A 21949-nucleotide genomic window follows, 5' to 3' on the forward strand; every position below is an offset into this window, starting at 1 on the left:
GACTCCAACGCTAGTCCTGCGCGTCTGAGACCCGTGCTATGGCTTACCAGTTTTGAAAAGGACGCCCGTGTATTCTAACCCTAAGCAAACAAATACACCGAGAACAGGTTTTTCTGTGTTGGAGGGGGGCGTTATCAGTAAGGGAGGGGGGAACTAGAATGAACCTGATGTTTTGGGGTTGGGATTAGAGGCGTCACTCCGAAGTCATGGAGATGTGTGCACATGGTTCGCGCACAGTCTGCAGGTGTCTGAGCGTGCTGTGTGGACTCGTGGGGACTGATCCGTGCACGCACACACACTCGCACACCCATGTGCGTGTGTCTATGTGCACACCCAGATGCACGGAGAGGAGGGAAACGCAGGTCGTGTGTGTGTGACTGAGAACGTCATGTCTCATGTATCACATAGACCGCGCCGGCCCGATGCACCGAGGGGCCGGAGGAACGCCCGCGACCGGCTCCCAGACCCCCGTAGCACAGGTCAAGCCTGGAGCATCTTCGTGCCAGAAAGTTAGGAAGTGCCCAGAGACGGGCTGCCCTGAGCCAGATACGAAACAATGTGAACACAAAAGCAAACACTGACGATGGGTTTAGTCAATCGTAAGATGGGAATCAGGGGGCCGCGCTGACGTACAAAAATGAAAGGGGAGAAGGGAGAGCTTTTCCTATGTCAACTAGCTCAGAGTAGAAAAAATGCTGAATTCAGACAATCGCCACTTGGAAAATACAGCATGACTGATTCAGACAAGAATCGTCGGGGGATGCTGAACGAGGGTTGGTGAGGACCAAGATGTTTACATCGTCTCAGAGTATCCTCCCACAAAATCTGTATTAATTTCCAAAGGGCAAATGGTAAGGTCACGAGGCCCATCAAAGCCACCTTAGCAGAGTGATCTAAGTCAACCGCGGGGTGGACAAGCGGACCTCACGTGGCTCCTGATGTCCCACCCATGTGACACTGAGGGGACACGGCCTCACTCCTGGGGATGCAGCCGCCGGCTGCTCGCGACAACACGCCTCACGCACGCAAGCTGAGGCCAGTCCACAGATGACATGGCCTGCGTGCTTCACGCCGTGAAGGTCACCACACACAGACTGAGCTGCCCCAGGGGAGAAACCAGTAAGGAGGGTGTGGCCGGGCTCTTGGACCGCATCCCAGGCCAGATTTTTTTTTTTGCTATGAAGGACATTGTTGAGACAGTTGGGAAAACATTACTAAGGAACATGAATTAAATAAGAGTATTATATCAAAGTTAAGTTCCTGATTTTGACCATTGCACCAAGTGACGTAAAAACGCGTCCTTCTTGGGCAATCCACACTGAGCTGTTTAAGAGTTAAGAGGCGACTTTCTCTCCAAGGCTCAGAAGCACTTCAGTCAGATGACAGCCAGAGAGCTGGTACCTGCTAGGGAAGGACGGGAACAAGGGACAGATGACAGTCATGATTGGCAGGTGAGTGGATGGATGGATGGAGGGCTGGCTGGACAGACCGGAGCCCAATGATGATGGACACAGTACTCACAGCCCATCCCTGACCTGTCCACCCCCATGCCCCCCACCTGGCCTCCAGTGTGTCCGTGGTTTCTCAGAACACCTTGAACACCCGTCTCGCTTCCTGGTCACTGCCCCCTGTTCCATAGCTGCTCAGACCCCTCACCTCGCCTCCTTGGTCTGGAGGCTGGATGGTCCCACGTTGTCTGAGTGCCGGGCCCTGTGTCCCCCCACAGGACAGCACTAGGGCCAAGAGGGGCCTCCTCCAGGACTCTGACCCATGTCACCCAACACTAGGTGGCCCCGTTGAAAAAGCCTGTCTCTTTCCTGTCTGGTTCTTTTGCTTGAGCTCCCAAGGGTGTCGTCCCTACCCCCATCCCAGCCCTTAGTGCTAGGGCCTGAGCTCGCCTCTCACCAGGTCTCACCCGGGCTTCACAGGGAGCTCCGTGGGAGGTGGGGGTGCTCTGGGAGCAAGGAGCCCTCTCATGTCCCAGGAAAGGGGTCACGTCCCCTCTTCCGTGGCCCAGGGCCCCATGGACCCATGCATTCTCTCATTTCTTCAGTGACTCTCTGCTATGGGCAAGGCGGTTGGGTTGGGGTCAGGTACCAGGCCTGCTTGCCCAGAGCAGGGGGATTCAGCTGCTCCTGTCAAATGGGGGGGGGGCAGGCGCAGCGGGAGGAGGAGGAGCTCTGTTGCAGCGGGCGCTGGGGGAGTCAGGGCTGGAGCTCAGGTCCCAGAGGATTCCCTGAACAGCTTATTCCTTTGCAGTGAGCCGCGCAATGGACCACAGAAAGCGCTGTCCACGCTGGGTCCTGGAGCCCAGGCTGGCTCCCCGCCCGTCCACCGCGGCTCTTCGGGATCCTTCAGGGGTCCCGCTGGGCAGTCGCGGGAGACAGGACGCCCGCACTCACTCCTGCGGGGTTGGGAAGGCAGGAAAGAGGCCCGCGGGTAGAGGATGCTCAGGAGAAACACGAGACCCAGGCGGATGTGAATCTTTACTTAGAGAAAAGCAACAGAGCTACAAGCTCGGGCTGGGGGCAGGGGCATCAGCGAGGAGTCCTGGAAGCAGGGGCACGACCACAGCGTGGGAGAGCGTCGGGCGAGGGCGGTCACAGGTGCCGGCGGGCGCTGCCAAGACAGAGGGGAGGAGGGGGGAGGGCCGCGCTGCGAGGCGGGCAGGTGACCCCCCACCGCCCACCTGCGTGGGAAGGAGTGCGTGGCTGAGCCCCCCGCCCCTTCGCTTCCAGGTCTCGGGACCCCCCCCCACCTCCGCTTCCAGTTCACCGGGCACCCCCCCCACGCCCTCCATCAATCCCCCCCCACACACTACGCCACCCATCAGTCCGCTCCCGGCCCCCAGCACACCTACCCGGGCTGCAGGCCCCGAGGCCATCACTGGGGGGCCGGGGGCGGGGCGCTGCCGGCCGCCTTCTGCGCTGCCTCTTTCTCTCCCGGCGCAGAGACCTTGCTGGGGGGCTCGGTGGCCGGCCCCGCCCCCGCCCCCGCCCCCGCCGCCGCCGCCGCCGCCCCCGCCGCGCCCGCCTGGGTGGGCGCCTTGGGCCCTTCCTTGACGGCGCGGTAGCTCTCCCCCCAGGCCGAGGGCGTCTCGGTGCCGTGCTTGCGGCTCAGCGGGTAGGCCCCGATGGCCGCCAGGATGCTGCGGTGGCGCTCGGGGTCCATCTCGGTGTAGTACATCTCCAGGGTCAGCGGGGTGCAGATCTTGTGCTGCGGGAGGGGGCGGGTCAGGGGCGGCGCGGGTGGGGGGGGGAGGTCTTCCCTGGGCGGGGGGAGGGCAGGCAGCCCACCTCCCGGGCTATGGCGGGGACACTCCACCGGGTCGGCCTGGACTGCCCCACTCCCCAAGCGGTCCCGCTGCTTGCCAGGCCTTACCCGAAGCAGGAAGCCGTCGGGGCAGGTGAACTGGTCATACCAGATGGCCTTGTACATGATTAGGACACAGCCCAGGAGCGCCATGGCAAAGGCGATCATCCGCGCCGTGGGCAGCTGCAGGGGCGGGTGAAAAGGAGAAGGATGCCGTGGAGGCGGTTGTGAAGCCTTGGGAGGGCCAGGACAGCCATCAGGGGTCACTGGCCCCTGGGGGCAGGGGCACTTCTAGCTCCAAGCAGGGGAGGAAAGGAGAGGGAGCAGGTTTCACTGATGAAAAACAAGCGGCTTTAGAAATGCTATGCTAAAAATAACAAAAACCATCCTTTCTGAGGAAAAAGTACTAGCCAGATAGGGGGCAGAAGTGACCTTCCGTACTGCGTACCAAACCTGAGTCACTACGGAGGAGACACGTGAACCCCGGGGGAAAACAGGGCCCCTCAGGAGCAGGGGTGGCCTAGACTGGCTCTGGGCAGCGGGTCTGAAGGCAGCGGCTGCCCTCACCTCCTTTATAGCAGGACGAAGGCTTCTGACTGGGCTGAGAGCAGGTGAGTGAGCAAGGGGCCCCCAGCCAACCTGGCTGGTGTCTGGGCTCCACGCCTGCAGCTGCTCCACGCTCCCCTGCCCTGCCTCCCCCTGGAAGTGACCACTGGGCAGCATGGCACGGGGTGGGGGGGTTACCCTGCGCCCTTCCTCTGGGTGGTTACAGGCCAGCTTCTGGGCCTCCAGGTCAGGGAACTTCTTTGGCTGGTCCGGGGAGGAAAGCTGATATTCCGTCTGCGTCTTGATAACCACCTGCAGAGAGAGATGACCCAGAAGACCCTAAACGGGCAGGACTAGAGAGGTGCAGGGGGCCGCTGCCCGGCAGTGGTGTGGGTGCTGCCCAGCCGCCAGGACTGTCTAGTGGGCTAGGCTCCCCTGGTTACAAGCCAAGGCTAGGGGAAGGGGGATGCTGGGTGCCTGCTGGGCCATGGCGGCCTGGGGGCCCACAGATGGAGCCCCTCAGTCTGCTGGCTGCCTTCAGTTCTAAGGGTGTCAGCTCTCCCTGCTAGGACTGCCCCTGTAGCTGATCCACAGCTCAGCTCCTTCCTCCAGGAAGTACACCTCCCCCTCTGGCTCCCAGAGTCTCGAGGCCCCTACCACGATGTGGCCCAGGCAAGTCCAGTCCTGTGCTGTGTGAGCTCCCAAGGGGCAAACAGTGGGCCCACCTGTCTGTTGAGAACAGGGTCCAGAACTAGAGCACACACCACTGAAGCCTGCCTAGATCCCTGGAGAACTGCCCTCGGCCAATGGGCGGGGCAAAGCTGTCAATGCCTGAGGTCCCCACCCCGTGGTCCCCAGCCGAAAGTTGACTGATGTGGGTACAGATGGCTGCCGCCTGCCCTCCTGGTGATGGTCACACTCCAGAGCGCAGGTGGGGTGAGGCAGGGCCACTCCAGAGCTGGGCCTGCTTCCTCCAGATTCCTCCAAAAGCTGCGCTCTCTCAGTCATGGCCCAAGGACCCTGCCTCAGGCCCGCAGGGAAGGCATTTTCCTTGCGGAGACCCTGCCGGGGGGCACGGTGGGTTGGCCCTGTCTGCAAGATGGCATGTGAGTCCTGACGGTCAGCCTGCAGCCAGTCCCCCGCACAGCACACAGGTGACTCTGGGTGACCAGCTGGAGAGCTGACCAGTTTGCACAGAGAGCCTGTGGCCAACTAGGGTTTTGGCCCAGCCCAGCCCTTCCTCTGCTTGCTCTCCTGTGTGCTGGGGGGAGACCACATCTAAAAAACCCGTAGCCCACGGCCCTCTATTCCCAGGACAGGCTTGCAACGGCCCTTCATGGCAGCCGAGGCCCTCACCTGGTCAGGGAAAGGCGGCTGGAGCTGGCTCACATCCAGGGGGCTGATCAGAGGGACGCTGTCCGTGGTCGCCCCGTCCTGGTCCCCGGGGTCTTTGCCCGGCTTGCCCGAGAAGCTGCAACCCAGCTTCACCATGGTGAGCGGTGGTCCTTGTCCTGTCTGGAGGTAGTCACATGTCACTGCCCGCTCACCACCTAGCAGATGTGTACGCGAGCTTGCGAGGCTGGCCCCAGTGGACACTTAAAGGGAGGGTGCCCAGAAGAACTCGTATTCTCTCGGTAAGTGTCTGTGTTATCATGCCCGAGCAGGGAGGCCATGCGCAGACAGGCCCTCCTCCGAGGCCAAATTGGGCCTCTGTCCCTTCCTGCCTTCTGGTCTCCCCACGGGCCCCAGAGCTGGGCACCAGGTGGTGTCTCTGTCTGGTGAATGCCCAGACACTCAACACTGGCAGTCTGCCAGGCCAGCAGACTCTAGCGCATACCCTGAGGGCAGCGACCTTGTTCAATGACAATGACCCCAGGGAGCCTGGGGGCTCCGTTGGTTAATGGAGTCCGACTCTGGACTTCAGCTCAGGTCATGATCTCAGGGTCGCAGGATCGAGGCCCACATCGGGTTCCCTGCTTAGTGGGGAGTCTGCTTGAGATTCTCTCTCCCTGCCCCTCCCCCACCTCTCTTTCTCTTAAACAAGTAAGATCTTTTTAAAAAGTCATTTGATTAATTTCAATAATATCTGGAAAAGTATTTGACAAGATTCAACATCCATTTATTATTCTGAAAGTCTGTTAGCACTCCAGGTGCGTCCTTAATCTGACGGATAACAGCCAGCCACAAAATTCCCTACGCCAACCCTACTGCATGTGAACAGTGAAAGCTTTGTCTTCAAGATGAGGAAGGAGATAAAAAGGCCTTTTATTATCCGTTCTATAAACCATGGTGCTGGAAGTCTGAGCCAGGCTGTAGGGGAGGAGAAGTGGGCGGGAAAGGCCTGGAGATAGGCGATACAGTCACTGCTCACGGATCGGACGTCGTGTGTGTAGAAAATCCACGTGAATCTGCGGACCTATGACCAAGCCTGGAGGGGGAGTCCAGCAGGGTCCGTCCAAGGCTTTTAGGAGTCATTATATTTCTATGTAGCGGTGACAAAAAATTAGAAAATAAGGTTTTGAAAGACTCCATTTAAATGGTATTGGAAATGTCAAATGCTCAGGAGCAGACTTAAGGGAAATGGGGGAATTCCATACGGAGAATCATGAAAGACCTCAGGCGAAACATCATTGACTAAGACGAAGGGAGACCCAACTTCCTTAAGAAGTGGGGAACAAAACGGTCATAGGTTTTGGGAGGTTCCAAGTTTAAACATGTTCCTTTCCCCCCAAACTGTATCTGTAGGATGAATAAGTGCCAGTGGACAGCCCAGCAGAATTTCTGTGTGTGTGAACTCGCCAAACATCGTAATTTTGGGGACAAGAACACGTGTGCCATCTTGTGAAAGAGCAAGAAGGGGGCTCGTCTGCAGGCGTCCAGCTCACACGGCTGTGTGGCACTGATGCTGCTGCACAAAGCCCCATGTGACACACACATGCATGGACCACGGACTTGTGACAGAGTTGCTGTGCAAAGCAGGGGGCACGGCCGCCTGTGGATAAACTGATGTCCACACGGAAAACAGGGCACCTAAGCCCTGCCTCTCAGCACACACAGAAATCTACTCCAGGTGGGTATGCCTCAGTTGGGCAGGTGTCTTGAAAATAACACAGGAGAATATTTTCCTGGTCTGGGGGAGGGAAAGAGTTCCTCAATATGAAAATTGAATATCAACCATGAAAGGACTACATTAAAATTAAGAACTCCCACTTATCAAAACACAGCCTTCAAAAATGGAAACAGAAAGCAAGAGTGGAGAAGATATTTGGAACATGTCGTGGCAAAGGACCTGAGGTTCATCCACCAGAAATGCTCAGGTCCTAACTCCCACTACTTGTGAGTGTAACCTTACTAGGAAACGGGGACCTTGCTGATGAGATCAAGTGAAGATGACGTCATACTGGATTACGGGGCCCTAGCCCAATGACTGCTGTCCTTCCAGAAGGGGGAAATTTGGACACACACAGGGAGGTGGTCATGTCCAGAAGGAGGCAGGGGTTGGAGGGAAGCATTCACAAGCGAAAGGATGCCTGGGGTTGCCAGAGCCGGGAGAGGCAGAAAGGATCCTTCCCTAGAGCCTCAAAGGGAACACAGCCCTTCCCAGCCTTTGATTTCCAGCTTCTTGCCTCCAGCGCCTGTCAAAGAAGAAATGTCCGTTGTTTCAAGCCACCCACTTCTGCTCATGCATTACAGCCACCCAAGGAAGCCAGGACAGGCAGATGTCTGCCTAAAGCGTGTGAAGAACGGCTCAAGCTGATAGAAAGAAAGAGAAACCTAATTGGAAAATGGACAGAGAAGGATTTCAGATGTCCATGAATACTAAAAAGCTGCCCCCCTCATTCGTCCATGAGGGATACAAATTAGAACCAGCTTAAGGAGATACACCAAAGCCCATCCAAGTCCAGGAGAGCTCAAGGAGCAAAGGATGCCATGCAGGTGGTGTGGACCCACATAATCCACACGTGTCCAACTGTGACCAGCCCTGACTCCAGGCGGACACCCAGCAAAGAGACGGGGCACGAACGTGGAGAGCAGCGCTGTTCCCAGAAGTACTCACCACTACGCAACATCCAGAGGAAAGCAAGTAAATGGATGGAGGCATTCCTACCCCGTGAAGGGTCACAGCTGCGGGCAGGCACAGCCCCAAAGCCCACCAGATGAGGCCAACAGAAGCCAGGCACAAAGGCAGCTTCAAGAACAAGCCATCTCTGACCATAACCGTTAGGAACCAATCACGGGCAATTAGGGACATGCACTCTGGGGGTCCAGAGGAATTCATTGCTTCTGAGTCTGGAGAGTATGGGGGGGGCTTTGGGGGAGGGAGCAGCTTCGGGGAGAGGTGGGGATTTCCAGTCTTCGCTTGGACCGTGGATGACTGGGGAGCACTTACCTTCAATCATCAGGCTGCACGTCTTTTTCATGTCCTCTTCTGAATACTCATTGTATTTCACAACAAAAAGTGTTCCAAATGATTGAAACCAACAACCAAAGGACAGCAGGTTGGTGGCAGAGGCCCAGCTACCCCATACCCTCCAAGTCCAGGATTTGGACCCTGACTTTCGCCTGAACAGAGAAAGTGAGCCCCTTGGCCATGGTGGCCTGCTCGTCCCTCGACTACCTTCCTTGTGAGGACTCAAGGGCAGAGCCCCAGGGGCTGTGCTCCCCTCCCTGGCCACCGCCTGCACCCATCCTACAAAGACTGCTGTGCCTCGGAAGCCCCAAACACCTCTCCCTTTTGCAGCACTACCCCCCCCCCAGCACAGGTGCCCACCAGGCCCAGAGGTGACCCAGCCTCTCACAACCCAGACGCCAGGACAAGCAGGGTGGGGCTACGGGATGGGGGAGCTCCCACCCAGAGCAGAGAGATGCCGGGATGGAGAGTGTGCACAGTGCTGGGCAGGGAGGTGAGGGCTGTGGAGGACGGGGCGGGGGGCGGGGGTAGCAGGAGCCGCACTGTGGGCCCTGCGAGATGCCCCCGGCTGGGCAAGAGGGGCCACCCCCTCGTGGGCTTCCCGCCACAGAGGAATGTCCCCTTGGGGCCCTGAGCTGGGGCCCTCCCTTGGAATTTATGCTCCAGGCCCAGGGCCCTTACAGGTCAGCAAAGCGCCCCCAACTCCACTCCCTGGCTGGAGGACTTTCCCTGAGGAGTGTGGGGCTTGGCAGGGGAGCGGCCTGGGGAGGACTCACGGATGCCTCTGCACCTGCCGGACAGGCGGGCGATGGGTTATTCTTCACGCGGACCCCGCGACAAGGTCCCCTCTCTGTGAGGCAGAGATGGACACGGGGCCATCGGAGTACAAATATAAAGGGGTCGGGCTTTCCAGCGCGAGGAGGAAAAAGGCTCAGAAGCGCCGGCAAGGTGCCACGGAGGTGGGGACGGCAGGGAGGGGTGGGGGGGGAGGAGCGGCAAGTGGCCAGGGCTGGAGGAGCTCCGCAGGGGCGGGAGGGGTGTGCCACTCCAGTGCGAGGGAGCCGGGGGCCTTCTGGCCGCAGTGTCCCCGCGGCTCACCAGTCCAGCCTGCCATCCGCAGGGGAGAGCGCGGAGGGGCAGAGCGCGTGACCGCCCCCAGCCCCGCGGCCCCGCGGCCCCGCGGCCCCGCGGCTCCGCCACTCGCCACTCGGGTTGGTGGCCACGCCCGCTGGAAGGCTGGGCCCGGCTCTGCCCAGTCTCCCCACAGGAGGCCTCCTCCTACCAGGAGCTCCGCCTCTGGGGTCCTCTACAGCCAAACCTAAGCTCCAACTCCTCCGACAAGGCGTGACGTCTGTGTTACGTCACCGCGGGTTTCCATGGAAACGGAGCCGGGGATGACGCATCTTCATGAAGGAAAGGAGCCATTTGGGGCCTTCTGGACTCTGCGCGTCTGGTTCCAGGCCTCGAGCCCCAAGCAGAATGCAGGGGAAGGGGCTGGGCTGCGTGTGCGACCCCCCCGTCCCCGAATTCATCTCCCTTGCTGAGTCATGGGGGCCTCCGGGGAGGCTGGCTGGGCTCATTCACACCACGGACACAGCTCCGTGGACTAGGGGTTCGCCCCCACTCCTCCCGCTGCCCCCCGTCCGCCCTGCGCTGTAATAGTCTTCTCCAGCGGTTCATCTGCTCCCCACCCCGAGGACTCGTGGGTGGGGGCGGTGTAGGCTCCTCTCCGATGTTTGGGGAGGGGGCGCGGGACAGGTGGGGAGGCTGTGCGGACGGACCGACGCACGCAGGGAGAGGCGGGACGAGGGCCCTGAGCTGAGCGCACTACAGAAACCCCGCGGCAGATCCGCGGTCGCGGACTCGCGTTCACCGCCCCCCTCGTCTGCTGCGTCACGCAGGAGGGCGCGCGCCCGTGCGCAGGGGCGCGGGCTTGTGCGGGCTGGGCGCGAGCGTCCCGCGCCTGTCGGGAGCGTGCATGTCACTGCGGAGCGCAGGGCACTGCGTGCTTTGCTGAAAGCCAGCGGAGCACACGCCTCCGCCCCCGCGCCCCTACACCCCGCCCCCCGCCCCAGCCGCAGCCCTGGGGCCCGTCCTGGGTTCGGCTTTTGGTTCAAGGGTAGGTGAACTGCGAGCGCAGCCCATGGAGGAGGGCTCCAGGGAGGAGAAGCGCGGGGCGGCCCCCAGCTTCGGCTTCCCACACACCAGCCACCTGTGGCCCCGCGTCCTGGGGCTGCGGCAGGTGGTTCTGGAGAAATACCCCTCTGCCTGCCTCCTGACCGCCACCAGCCGCCCCCGCCACGGCCACCCCGCTGTCGGTGCCGGCAGAGCTTCTCCGTGATCTGGTGCCTCCGCGCCCCGCCGCCCACCCCCCGCCGCCACTCCCCCCGGCCCCAGCTCTCTCCCACCCTCAGACAGAGCTGAACGGATTCTGGAACCGGCACCCCCTCCCCACCTCGGGGACGCCCACCTCCCAGTGTCTCTCTCAGACCGTGGCGGGCGCCCTGATGTTCAGCAGTCCGACCCCCCCACCCCCCGCGCGCCCGCCGAGCTGCCCCACTGTGCGGAGATCCGGGCAGCCGTCGGGTCTGTGCAAGGCTGGATACCTACGGTTCTTCAGGAAGGTCCAGGCAGTGGCTCACCCCGCGGAGGCCCCCGATCGTCCGGAGGCCTGGGGACAGCTTCCCCGCTCCCGTCAGCCGAGACCCCAAGGGAGGACCCCGACTCGACCTGGCCGCCATGAGGTCAGCCGCAGTGACCCCCCCATCCCTGCATACGCATCTGGCACACGCACCGCACACGCACCTGTACACGCACCTCACACACCCGTGCACACTCCCCTGCGCACACTCGGCCCCCCTTGCCCCCGCTCCACAAGGAGAAAGGTGGAAATGGCTCACAGGCGGCTCCAACGGGCAGCTGCTGCGCGATGCGGTCGCAGGACGAGGATGCGGAGGAAGGATGCGGTTCCAGACGCTTCGCAGCCGGGGCGGGGCGGGGGAGGGGCCGAGCCGAGACCGAGGCTGCTGTTGCCTGGGAGACGCAGGCGGAGGGACGGGAGCATTTGCGTCTGCCGCCACCGCTGCGCTCCCACTGCGCACCCCCTTCCCACTTCCCACTGGAGCTGTGCCCGGTGGGGGGGGCAAAGCCTACTGCGCACACATCACACACTCACACCACCTCACTGCAGGGGAGCGCACACCCTGGCCAGCCGAGCCTGGGCGGCTTCTCGGCCTGGAGGTATCCGGGCTGCCGCCCACCCTCCACCCCCCCGACCTTGGTCAGGGGCTCAGACTTTCCTTCTTGCTCGCCTTGGTTTGGCCTTCACACCCCGAGAGGAAGGCCTCCTCCTCATGTCTCAGCGCCGGAAGCCCCTGGGCCGTCAGCGTTCCCAGGGCAAGCCTGTCCTTCTTGGGCACGGTTGTGCCTGAGCCCCTGCGCCGCGCCCCCTTAGAGAAGGCATTTCTAGGCATTAGGGAGGCCATGGAGTGCGGTGCTCCGCCTGGCTGGGGTCAGGCTCCCCATCCCCGGCTCCCAGCTGGAGGAAGACAGCAAGGAATACAGCATGTTATCAGCGACTGGCCCCTTCCGCTGTTGAATAAAATGTAGATAAAGCCACGGTCTGGCTGGGCCCCTTTTATCCACCGGTGGGCACCTGGACAGTCTCCAGCTTTGTCTACAGTAGACGGTGTTGCTGGGAACGTCCTACGTGTGTTTGTGTGGACATTGGCCTCACTTCTCTGGGTAGGTACCTAAGAGTGGAATTGCTAGGCCAGATGGTAGCTTAGATTGAATTTTTAAGAAAATGCTAGCCTTTTCCCAACGGGGCTCCACCATTTTACACTGGGACCGGAAATGTCTGAGGGTTCCACTCTCTCCACCTCCTGCTAATGCTTGTTACTGTCTTTTTGCTAATGCCAGATAGCCATCTGTGGTCGTCAGCTAGGGCCACCATGGCCGAGTGCCACGGACTGGGTGGCCACGCCATGGGTTCCCTGCGATGCTGGAGGCTTCAAACCTGATGCCAAGGGCAGGGCTGGTTTCCTCCGAGGCTTCTCTCTTTGGCTTGTCTTCAGACGGCCGCCCCGCTGTGTGTGCCTGCGTTCATCTCCTTTTCTTATAAGGACGCTAATCAGAATGGATTTGGCCCACCCATATGACCTCTTTTTTTTTTTCAAGTTCATTCATTTAAGTAATCTCTACACCCAAGCTGGGGCTTGAACTCAGGACTCCAAGGTCAAGAGCCGCATGCTCCCCTGACCGAGCCGGTCAGGTGGCCCCCAGAGAACCCCATTTTAACTTAATGATCTCTTTAAAGATCCCATTTCCAAATACAACCACATTTGAAGGTGCTGAAGATGAGAACTTCAACATAGGAATTTTGGGGGAACAATTCTGCCCTAACGCTGACCTAGTGGGCATGTAGTGATATCGCACTGTGTTTTGAACCTGATTTTAATAACGAATTAGTTATCAAACTAATGATATTAATAACTAATGAAGCTAGCTGAGCATCTCTTTATGGCTTTATTAGGCACTTATATATTTTTGGTGAAATACCTGTTCAAATATTCCGGATATTTTTCAGTTGGGTATTTTTGTCTTATTATTGAGTTGTAAGAACTCTTTATATATTCTGGATACAAGTCCTTTATCAAATAGATGATTCACAAACAGTGTCTCACAGTTTATGATGTGTCTTTTCACTTTCTTGGTAGTGTTTTCTGAAGTGCAGAAGTTGGTCATTTTGATGAGGTCTAACATCCAGTTTTTTCTTTTACGTACCATGCTTTTGGTGTTGTATTTAAAAACTCTTTATCTAACCCAAAGTGATGAAAATTTTCTCATTTATTTTCTTCCAGGGGTTTTATAATTTCAGCTTTTACATTTAAAAACGATGCATTTTTAAAAAGAATGATGCATTTTGATTTTTTTTAGAAAAAGGCTCCACCCAGCATGGAGCCCAATGTGGGGCTCAAACTCACAACCCTGAGCTCGAGATATGAGCTGAGATCAAGAGTCGGACACTTAACCCACTGAGCCACCCGGGCGCCCCAGATCTGTGACTTCTCTCAGCGCTAGTCCTGTGCTTCTTTCATTAGGTTTATTCTTATTATTTCATCGTTTCCAGTGTTATTATGAATCAACTTTTCCCATAATTTCAATAAAATCTTTCATTGCTAGTGTATAAAGACAACTGATTTTTGTATATTGATCCTATAGCCTGAGATCTTGATACTCGTTTATTTATTTTTAGTGATTTCTTTTTGGATTCCTTAGAAATTTTCTAAATATGGGATCACACCCTCCTCAAATAAAGACGGTTTTACTTTCCATTCCAGTTCAAGCGGTTTTCTTCTCTTGCCACCCTGCTTGGCATCGACTGTACGGCGCTGAAGAGCCACGTCTTCATCTCCAACCCAGTCTTAGGGAGAAAGCGGTCAGTCCTACACTGAATTCGGGTTTGCTGTGGTGTCTTGTACATGCCTTCTCATCAGGCATGTTCCTGGAACAGTTCCTAGTTCCAGCTTTTATCATAAGTGGGAACTGGACTTTGTCAGATTCCTTTTCTGAGTCTATTAAAATGCTCATGTGTTCTCTGTCCTTCATTTTTTGGGGGGGCTCGATCCCAGGACCCTGAGATCATGACCTGAGCCGAAGGCAGAGGCTTAACCCACTGAGCCACCCAGGTGCCCCTCTGTCCTTCATTTTATCAATATAGTGCAACGTAGTAATTCATCTTTGAATATTAAATCAATTTTGCCTTCCTAAAATAAATTCCTTTTTATGTGTTTTAATATTTTATTGAGTCTGTTGTCAGTGTTCATGAGGAATACTAGTCTATGCTTTTCTTTTCCTTGTAGTGTCCTTGCCTCTGCCGTCAGGGTGACACTGGCCTCCTAGGATGTCCTCCTTGGACAATTTCTACTGATCCATCTTTAGTGGATCTAACTTAAAGATATTAAATGCTTAGATGTGTCATCTACTGAACCCTCTAGTGAATTTTTAAGTTTTAGTGATTATGTATTTTAATTCCAGAATTTCCATTTGATTCTTTAAAAAATTCTGTTTGTTGAAATTACTTCAGACATTTCATTTATCCTTCCCTTTAGTTCTTTACCACGGGTTCCGCTCAGCTATTGTTCCCAAACCCAATATCCAGGTCGGCTCAGAGACACTTTCCATCACCTGCTTTCCCCCTAATTGTGGTCACACTTCTCTTGTTTCTTTGCCTGTCTTGTAATTTTCAGTTGAAAAATATGTGTTTGAATTGTGTTGTCAGGGGAACAAGGGTGCCATGCTGATGCCACACGTCCCTGGTGGGAAACGGTGAGCCGGAGGGGGTGGTGAGGGCTCTACTTTCTGCTAGATTTTTCTCTGTACCTCAATTTGCTCAAAAAGTCGATTCTCTTCATTTAAAAAAAGAAACAAAAAACAAACTAGATCGTAGCCCCTTTGGATTCTGGCGTCTCCCCCGGGGGTGATGGGGGTTCAGTGATTCCCTCAGACCGGATCTGCGCACTGTTCCCCTGTGCTGTGCGCACTGACCTCACGTGGTCACTTGTCCTCCCTGGCTCTGCTGCCTGGCTTCCCGGGGGTCCCTCCTGTGCCTACACTGCTCAAGCCCGGGCTCGGTCCGTCCGGGGGCTCTGCCCTCTGCTGACAGCTGCGAGCCCGCAGGTATGTTTAGGGCTGCCTCCCTGACGTGCCCCCGCAAAGCCTCTGCCCACCGCCCTCCCGGAGGCTGCCGGGCCCCCTCCTGACCGAGGCTCAGCTGCCTGTCACAGCAGCCACTTCTCAGCTGCACCTGAGCCTCGGGCCTCGGGCCTCGGTCCAGAGCCCGTTGCTCACTCCGGCCTGTGGGAAGCCCTGTCCCTTGCCTGCGTATGAGCAAACCCGGCTCCAGGAGGGGGACTGTGCCCCGAATGCCAGAGCACAAAGGGCAGGGGATGGTTTTCCAGCTTCCAGCCAACGAGGCAGCCCAGTTTGGGGTCTGGCATCCCCGGGCCGCTGAGCTCGGGCCTGCAATGTCAGAACACTTTGCAGGTGGGTGGCCAGGAGGAGGGGCCATGGGGCGTGTAGGGTCCAGCATGGGTGCCAAGCTGGGAGGCACCGTCCATCCTGTCATGGGTGTGGCTTGGGCCGTGGGAGTGACGGTAGCTGGGGAGCCAGCTGGGTAGAATGAGTCGCTGGTGCATTTGGGATCCCTGGTCTCTGACCTCTGCCCGGACACACCCACACGGAGCCATAAAACCCCCCGAGGAGCCCGGGTGGGGAGGAGCAGGGCCAGGTGTCTGAGTCACTGTGTGCTTGAGTCTGGAACTACAGGTCCCCGAGAGCACCGTCTACACCGAGAAGGGGGCTCCATCATGAGGAGGTAATGCCTGATGCCCCTGAAGCCAGACCTCCCTAGTCCCTGGGGCACCTCCTTCCTGGCTCAGGCTGGCTGCAGAGCAGGGAGTTGGCCGGGAGGCGGGGGTGGCTCTCTGTCCTCGGTCCAGTGTCTGGCTGCTGTACCCAGGGCTGCCGGAGCTCTCTGTCCGGAGCTACCAGTGAGTGTGGCCCTTCTGCGGTCTGCATCCGGGCACCAGCTTTGAGGGCCACCCCTGGGCCCCCCATGAGAAAGAGAAAGCACAGCTGTCCCTTGGGGTCCCTTGGCCCAGCAAGGAATCACCCTTGCGCATGGGAGGGGGGAGGCACCAGGTCTGTGACTGCCAGAAAGAGAGGGTTGGGTCGAGAGAGGAGGCTGGAGGCTGTTGGGGGTCGAGGGCAGGGGTCAGCGGTCCCCTGAAGGAACACCACCCAGGAAGCAGGGGTCCCCTCTTTCCTTCATCCCGTGGGGGTCCCCTTCCCTCCTCCTCTAGCCAGGGATCTCCCCTCATCCTCCAGTTCTGGGGCTTCCCCTTGGTACCCTGGTGTGAACCAGAGGCCATACCTCCCTTGTAGAGAGGTGGGTCACTGGGTGGCCTGGGGGCCTTGGGAGCCCTTTGGAACCAGAGCTGTCCTCCTGGAGAGAGGCCTACAGGGGCCACAGCCAGGATCTGAGGTCCCTGGACCCGGCAGCGTCCCCTCCCATGAGGTGCTTTCCCTGGCTGAGCCGGACAGGGTGGTGGAGGTGTGGAGTCCAGACACGCAGGCACGAGTCCGCGGGTCGGCCCCTGCCGGCCCGGGAGCCGGCCTCTGTCTGGGCGTTGGTGCTCTGGGGAGGCAGGGCAGCTGAACGAGACCAGGCCCACGACCCCAAGTCCAGGGCACGCCCCTGCCCTGTGGCTCCCATGGTGTCTCCAGGAACCCTCACCCTGAAGTGCTGAGCCACTTGGAGAAGAGGCAAAGGTCTTTGTGGGACTGGAATCTGGGGCTGTGGGGCGAAGGGACAGCTGGTGGGAAGTCTTCATCTGAGGCCCCTGCTGACTTCCGGGGCTCCCCGGCCCCTCCCAGCCCTGCCCAGCCTGCCACCCTGCCAGCTGCAGAGACAGAAAGAACCCTTCCCCGGAGAGCCAGGAAGAGCCCCGAGTGCCCAGACTGCTAAAAGATAAACAGGCATATGAAAATGTTGAGTTCATTTGAGCAAAATTGGTTAGAGTCGGGCGTCCCTCCCAGCAGACGGGAGGCCCTCGGAGGTGCTGCACGTGGACTTACAGGCAGGAGGGGCGGGACGAGGACGTCCCAGCAGCACAACGCGGGTGGGTCACTGCACGGCGTGACCAGGGGACGGACGCAGGGGCCCGTGGGATAGGTGACCCGCCCAGGGCCGACCCGGCCGACCCGCCTCGCTGCTCTAAGGATCCGGTTCTGAGTTCGGGTTGTGACCTGGGGCTCGGGGTGAGCGATTCCATTTTGGGTGTGTTGTCTTGTTTTTTAACAAGACACATACACATTGTCACATTTGCACACCGTATGTATCACGAACACACCATGCACACGTGCACACACGCACACGTACACACGTGCACGCATGCGTGCAGACACACACACACACATCAGGCGCACACAGGCGCACAGACACGCACGGACACGCACGGACACGCACGGACACACACGGACACGCACAGACACACATGCACACACACACACCAGGCGCCCGTCCGTCTCCCTCCCTCCCCTCCCCTGTCTTGGATGAGGCGTCCAGGACCTTTACAGTTGGGTCATCCTTCTCCTGTCCTATGTTTCTGTGTCACCTCCCTTTGGCCATGGCCCCTCAGACTCCCAGCCTGGGGCTTGGTCTTTGCCCCCCTCCCCTGCCAGCCATCCTGGCTACCCTAGGGTCCAGTTGAATGTGTCTGGAAAGAGCACCCCTTCCTGCCCGCCTCCTCCCGGGCTTCCTGCCCTGGCACCGGCACCACTGTCCAGCCGCAGCTCTGAGACGAGCAAGGGGCCATCGGGCCCTGAGGGCGCCGTGCGCACAGCTTCCGGGTGCCTGGGACACAGAGCGCTCTGAGATCTTGCCCCGGGTCCTAGCCTGTCAGCATTCAGCCTAGGGTGCTGGGAGCCCTCACTGCTCTGTGCCCCGGGGGCGTGTGCCCGGGTGCAGCTGCCAGCCCGATGCCGGGAGCTGGGGGTCCACGGCCCTTCACACCCACCTTGAGGCCCGAGCTTGCGCGGAGGGTCTGCCAACAGTGCTGGGTGCCGCGGGCAGTGTCTGCTCTGAGGGGCCGCGGGAGCAAGTGTGGGCCTGTGGCGGTCCCACCCCTGTGCCCGTGTGTCCTTGGTCTGTGGGATGGAGGCACAATGAAACCCCCCGTGGACCTGGCCCCAGGCCTCCCTGGCTGGGACCCAAGCTGCCAGCACGCCGGCTGCCCACCCAGGTGTCCTGTCCGGAGGCTGATGAGCAGGGGCAGCCCTGGCCTGCCTCTCACTCTCCCTTCTGGTCCCCTCAGGCTCCTCCTGGTCACTGGCCTGCTGGCTCTGCTGCTGGGGGAGGCAGGCCCAGCTTCCCTGCCCCAGGTACGTGTGCTCCTCTGTGAGCCCCGCCCCACCGGCCTGGAAAGTGAAGAAAGGGCACCCGGGGCAGCAGGTGGCCCTGTGGGCACCAGCGAGGGCCTCAGGCTGAGCAGGAGTGGCCCCTGTCACAGCCGCCTGCTGGTCCAGATGGGGGAGGGGTCCTTGATGACACTCGTGTGCCCTGTGAGTCCGAGCCGCTCCTCGACCTCGTGCCGCTCTGGGGTGACCTGTGCATGTAACTGGTGTCGGGCCGTGTCTCCCCAGCTCTCTTCCTGCCCACCCTGCCTTGGGTCCAGACCACTCAGACTTGCACACCTGGGAGGGCAGGGAAGGGGAAGGCCCACCCCCTCCTGGCAACAGACAGCGACCCTTCCCCGAGGGTCATGCTCTACTCGCCGCCCTGTGCTCCCCTGGCTCCACAGAGGGCTGGACTCAGAGGAACTGGCCCTCCTTCCTCAGGCCATCAGCCAGGGAAGGGTGAGCAGACATAGCCCCAGGGGTGGCCCTGTCTCCCCAGGAACCACAGGGCCTCAATCCTGTCCCCAGAAGGTGGGGTGGAGTCAGCAAGTATGGCCTGGGGGGGCCTTGGAGCCGTCTCTCTGCAGGTGTTCTCCGACCACGGACCCCACACCTGTGACCTCCCTCTTCCAGGTCCTCATCAAGGCCGAAGGCCACGTCGGGGGTCCTGAGTGGGACACAAAGGAGTGAGTGTCCCCAGCAGCCCTTGCCACATTCCCCTGCTGTTGCCCCTTCTGGGAACCCTCTAGGCTAAGGGCGTTTGTGGATGTGGGGAGGCCCTGCCCAGCAGCTTCGGGGAGGGGGCACTGCTCCGACCAGCATGGGATCCTGTGGGATCTGTCAGAGACCTACAAGGGGGGGTGCTCCAGAATGATCCCTGAGCTCTCCTAGCAGCCTCCAGGATGGCTACCCCCCCCCACACCCAGGGTTATAGTTACCCACAGAGGCACTTTAAAAAATATATATATTTTATTTATTTGACACAGAGAGATCACAAGTAGACAGAGAGGCAGGCAAAAGGAGAGGGGGAAGCAGGCTCCCCGCCGAGCAGAGGGCCCGATGCAGGGCTTGTTCCCAGGACCCAGAGATCATGACCCGAGCCAAAGGCACAAGTTTAACCCACGGAGCCCCCCAGGCGCCCCCCACAGAGGCGCTTCTAAGCTGTGCCCCTTTCCCTGCCCTCCCATGAGGCAACCCTGGCTGGCTTCTCCCCCAGGGCCATGCCAGGCCAGAGGACAGAGAGCCACTCCCCAGCCTGCACAGGCCTGGCCTCTGGGACAGGAGGGAGCTCTTGCCTAAGTTTTCCAGGTCTCCACGACGCAGGGCTGGGCCAAGATGTTTTCTCAGGGGACACCCTTAGGACGCCACCCAAGGGACTCTCCGACCTTCCTGGGCCCCTATAGCTCAGGGATACGGCGGAGCGGGGGCGGTTGCCTGGCTGGCGGGTCTGGGTTCCGTGAAGGTTGCCTGGCCATAGCTCTTGGGCGGTGGAGGGGTCAGTGGTGCTTGTCCGGCGGTCCCCCGGGGGCCGCTAGTAAGGGACGGAACAGAGCCACCAAGGACGCTAGTGGGGAGCAACCTCCCACTAGGTCTCCTACCCAGCGCCTCGAGGCTGCTCAGACGGCGGTGGGCGCCCTCACTGGCGGGGCTCCTGGCTCCTCTTCTGCACAGGTAGGCCTGACCCAGCTCTGCTCTCACAGGGCCTGGGACGCCCGTGTGGTGGATCTGAAAACGGACAACCAGCTCCTGGGGCTGCTAGCGGCACCAAGCCTTGCCGCTGCCACGTGGGAGAAATGGCAAGGTCAGGTGGGCACCAGGTGAAGGGGGGCAAGGTCACAGCGGCGGAGCCCCGCGGAGTTGACTTTCCTCCAGAGGAAAACCCCATCTCCTTGTCCTTAGGCTCCGAGGCGCAGGCAGGGACGGAGGACACCCTGGGCCATGTTCCAAGTCCCAGGTGGGATCCTGAGCTGGACCGTGATGACCTGTACCACCCAGCGCCCGAGGAGGCCAGGGAGGCCCAGGATGAGGCAGGGCTCTGGCCCTGGGCACTGTCACTTCCCCAGGTGCTTCAAGGGCCAGAGGAGGACCGAGACCACATCTACCACCCCAGGGAGGATTCTGGGGGGCCCTGACCCCTCCCCAACTGGAAAAATAAACCTCATAGGGGTGGAGGCCACATGTGTCCTCAGCAACAGTGACCGTGGTCCTAGCCTGCTCTGTCGGGGACAAGGAAAGGCCTGTGTCCTCCTGGTGCACAGGCTTATCTCCAAAGACTAAGAGCCCCCAAGCTCCCCCAACCCAGCGCCCCTGCTCCTGGGATGATCGGCTCCCCTCCGGCCTCCTCCCTGGATGGTGGGGTGGGGCCCGGGGCATGGCAGAGGTCAGTGCTTGGGACCAGTCAGCGTCCCACAGATGGGCCCTAAAAAGACAGCAGGAGGGTGCGTCGCTGGGTGCTCAGGTGCACAGGGGCTCAGGTTGGGGGGTGGTGCAGGACTCAGGCCCAGGCTCCTGGTCCTCCCCATTCTCTGGGTGCTTGTCCAGTGCTGTCTGAGGGGCCGGACCCCAGGGCATGGCCCAACCTTGCGGCTGCAGGCACGGGCTCACTGGGGCTATTTGACGCACTGAACCTGGGTCGAGGACGCTGCCTGTGACGATCACGCCTCTGCCTCAAGAGGGAAGCCTGGAGTGCTCCCCACACCCCGGCCTGAGCCCCTCCACTGGTTAGGACAAACAGAGCTCCAGGCAGAGGCCATCCAGGGCTCAATTTTGAGGCATGCGGCTGCTCCGGGGACTGCGGTCTGGTCTGGGGTGACCTCATGCGCCCTGGAATTCCATGTCCTGTCGTGGGTCCCCTCTGAGCACCTGGATGGCAGCCCACGCCCCAGGGCTCTCCCTAGTGGCTCATGTGCTCGCCACTTGGCACTGTGCCAGCAGGCCAGGTCATCTTCATGTCATCGCTGAAGGGACCCCAGACTGGACCGTGACCTGCCCGTGGTCCTGCCCTAAAGCGGCAGGGTGGGCCCCAGCCTCCTCACTGCACCTGGCACCCGCTCTTGCCCCCGATCTGGGGAGCCAGGTGCCTGGGGAGGCCCCAGATTGCATCCCGCATGGCACGCACGGGGGTTAGCAGGCCCGTAGGTCGTTCCCCCTGCCCCGTCAGGTCAAGGGTGGCCATCTCGAAGCAATTTGGGGGTGCCCAGCTCAGATCCAAGGTCAGTCAGTGGTGACCTTGGCCCTGGGCAGACCAGGGCGGCTTGTAGCCCAGTCTCTCTCTGGAGCCAGGACTCCCCAAGGGCATTTCCTCCAGCCCAAGGGCTGCGAGTGCCTGGGGAGGCGGGGTGAGCTGGGGATTCGCAGCTGGGCCGTTGGGGTGTGCGAGCCTTGTGGGCAGGAGGACACCGGCAGCGGCCAGAGGCTCTTCCGTGTAGACAACATCCAAAGGCATTTGACTGTACACCTGGAATGTGTGCAGCTTATTATATAGGTCAGTTAAGTCTCAATGAAGCTGTTTAAAGCAACGCCTTTGTGTGGCTAGAGGTGGCCATGGGGTCAGGGGTCTGAGGTTAAGCCCTGGCAATGACTGGGCCCGGCCAGGCTGAGACCTGGACCCCCAGCCCAGGGGGCCTGCCTGCCCCCCCAGGTTCTCTGTGACATCTGGGACACCAGCCCCGGGCTCTGAGGGGCCTAGAGGCCCAGGCGCCCCGCACACCAGCTTCTGCA

At 59.7% G+C, this 21949-nt stretch overlaps 2 protein-coding genes across 5 annotated transcripts; one reads left to right on the forward strand and one right to left on the reverse strand.

Moving 5' to 3' along the window:
- Positions 1–2472: 2472 nt before the first annotated feature.
- Positions 2473–11244, reverse strand: CALY (calcyon neuron specific vesicular protein). 3 transcript variants are annotated; one of them, XM_044240778.1, is made up of 6 exons: positions 11170–11244; positions 5215–5373; positions 4057–4170; positions 3382–3495; positions 2861–3216; positions 2473–2619 (listed from the first exon to the last, which is right to left on the reverse strand). In XM_044240778.1, exons 2-5 carry the CDS (start codon positions 5347–5349, stop codon positions 2884–2886), a joined length of 696 nt encoding a protein of 231 aa, XP_044096713.1. In that variant the 5' UTR covers positions 5350–5373; positions 11170–11244; the 3' UTR covers positions 2473–2619; positions 2861–2883. The 3 variants fall into 3 exon arrangements, with proteins under 3 accessions (XP_044096713.1, XP_044096714.1, XP_044096712.1); XM_044240779.1 differs by lacking the exon at positions 11170–11244 and adding an exon at positions 11087–11161; XM_044240777.1 differs by lacking the exon at positions 11170–11244 and adding an exon at positions 8249–8597.
- Positions 11245–15434: 4190 nt separating this feature from the next.
- PRAP1 (proline rich acidic protein 1) lies at positions 15435–21658 on the forward strand. 2 transcript variants are annotated; one of them, XM_044240776.1, is made up of 5 exons: positions 15435–15647; positions 18148–18214; positions 18863–18915; positions 19930–20030; positions 20129–21658. In XM_044240776.1, exons 1-5 carry the CDS (start codon positions 15640–15642, stop codon positions 20359–20361), a joined length of 462 nt encoding a protein of 153 aa, XP_044096711.1. In that variant the 5' UTR covers positions 15435–15639; the 3' UTR covers positions 20362–21658. The 2 variants fall into 2 exon arrangements, with proteins under 2 accessions (XP_044096711.1, XP_044096710.1); XM_044240775.1 differs by lacking the exons at positions 15435–15647; positions 18148–18214; positions 18863–18915 and having other exon boundaries at positions 19350–20030.
- The last annotated feature ends 291 nt before the right edge of the window (positions 21659–21949 follow it).

This window comes from Neovison vison, chromosome 2 (assembly GCF_020171115.1).
Source record: "Neovison vison isolate M4711 chromosome 2, ASM_NN_V1, whole genome shotgun sequence".
Taxonomy (NCBI): Eukaryota; Metazoa; Chordata; class Mammalia; order Carnivora; family Mustelidae; genus Neogale; species Neogale vison.

Bases quoted from the DNA above. Each gene is read 5' to 3' on its own strand.
- CALY (XM_044240778.1), bottom strand. From the start codon at position 5,349: ATGGTGAAGCTGGGTTGCAGCTTCTCGGGCAAGCCGGGCAAAGACCCC. The intron at 4,171-5,214 runs GTGAGGGCCTCG...CTCTCTCTGCAG, and splicing joins AGCCGCCTTTCCCTGACCAG to GTGGTTATCAAGACGCAGAC. The intron at 3,217-3,381 runs GTAAGGCCTGGC...CCCCTCCCGCAG, and splicing joins CCGACGGCTTCCTGCTTCGG to CACAAGATCTGCACCCCGCT.
- PRAP1 (XM_044240775.1), top strand. From the start codon at position 19,565: ATGTTTTCTCAGGGGACACCCTTAGGACGCCACCCAAGGGACTCTCCG. The intron at 20,031-20,128 runs GTCAGGTGGGCA...CCTTGTCCTTAG, and splicing joins CACGTGGGAGAAATGGCAAG to GCTCCGAGGCGCAGGCAGGG.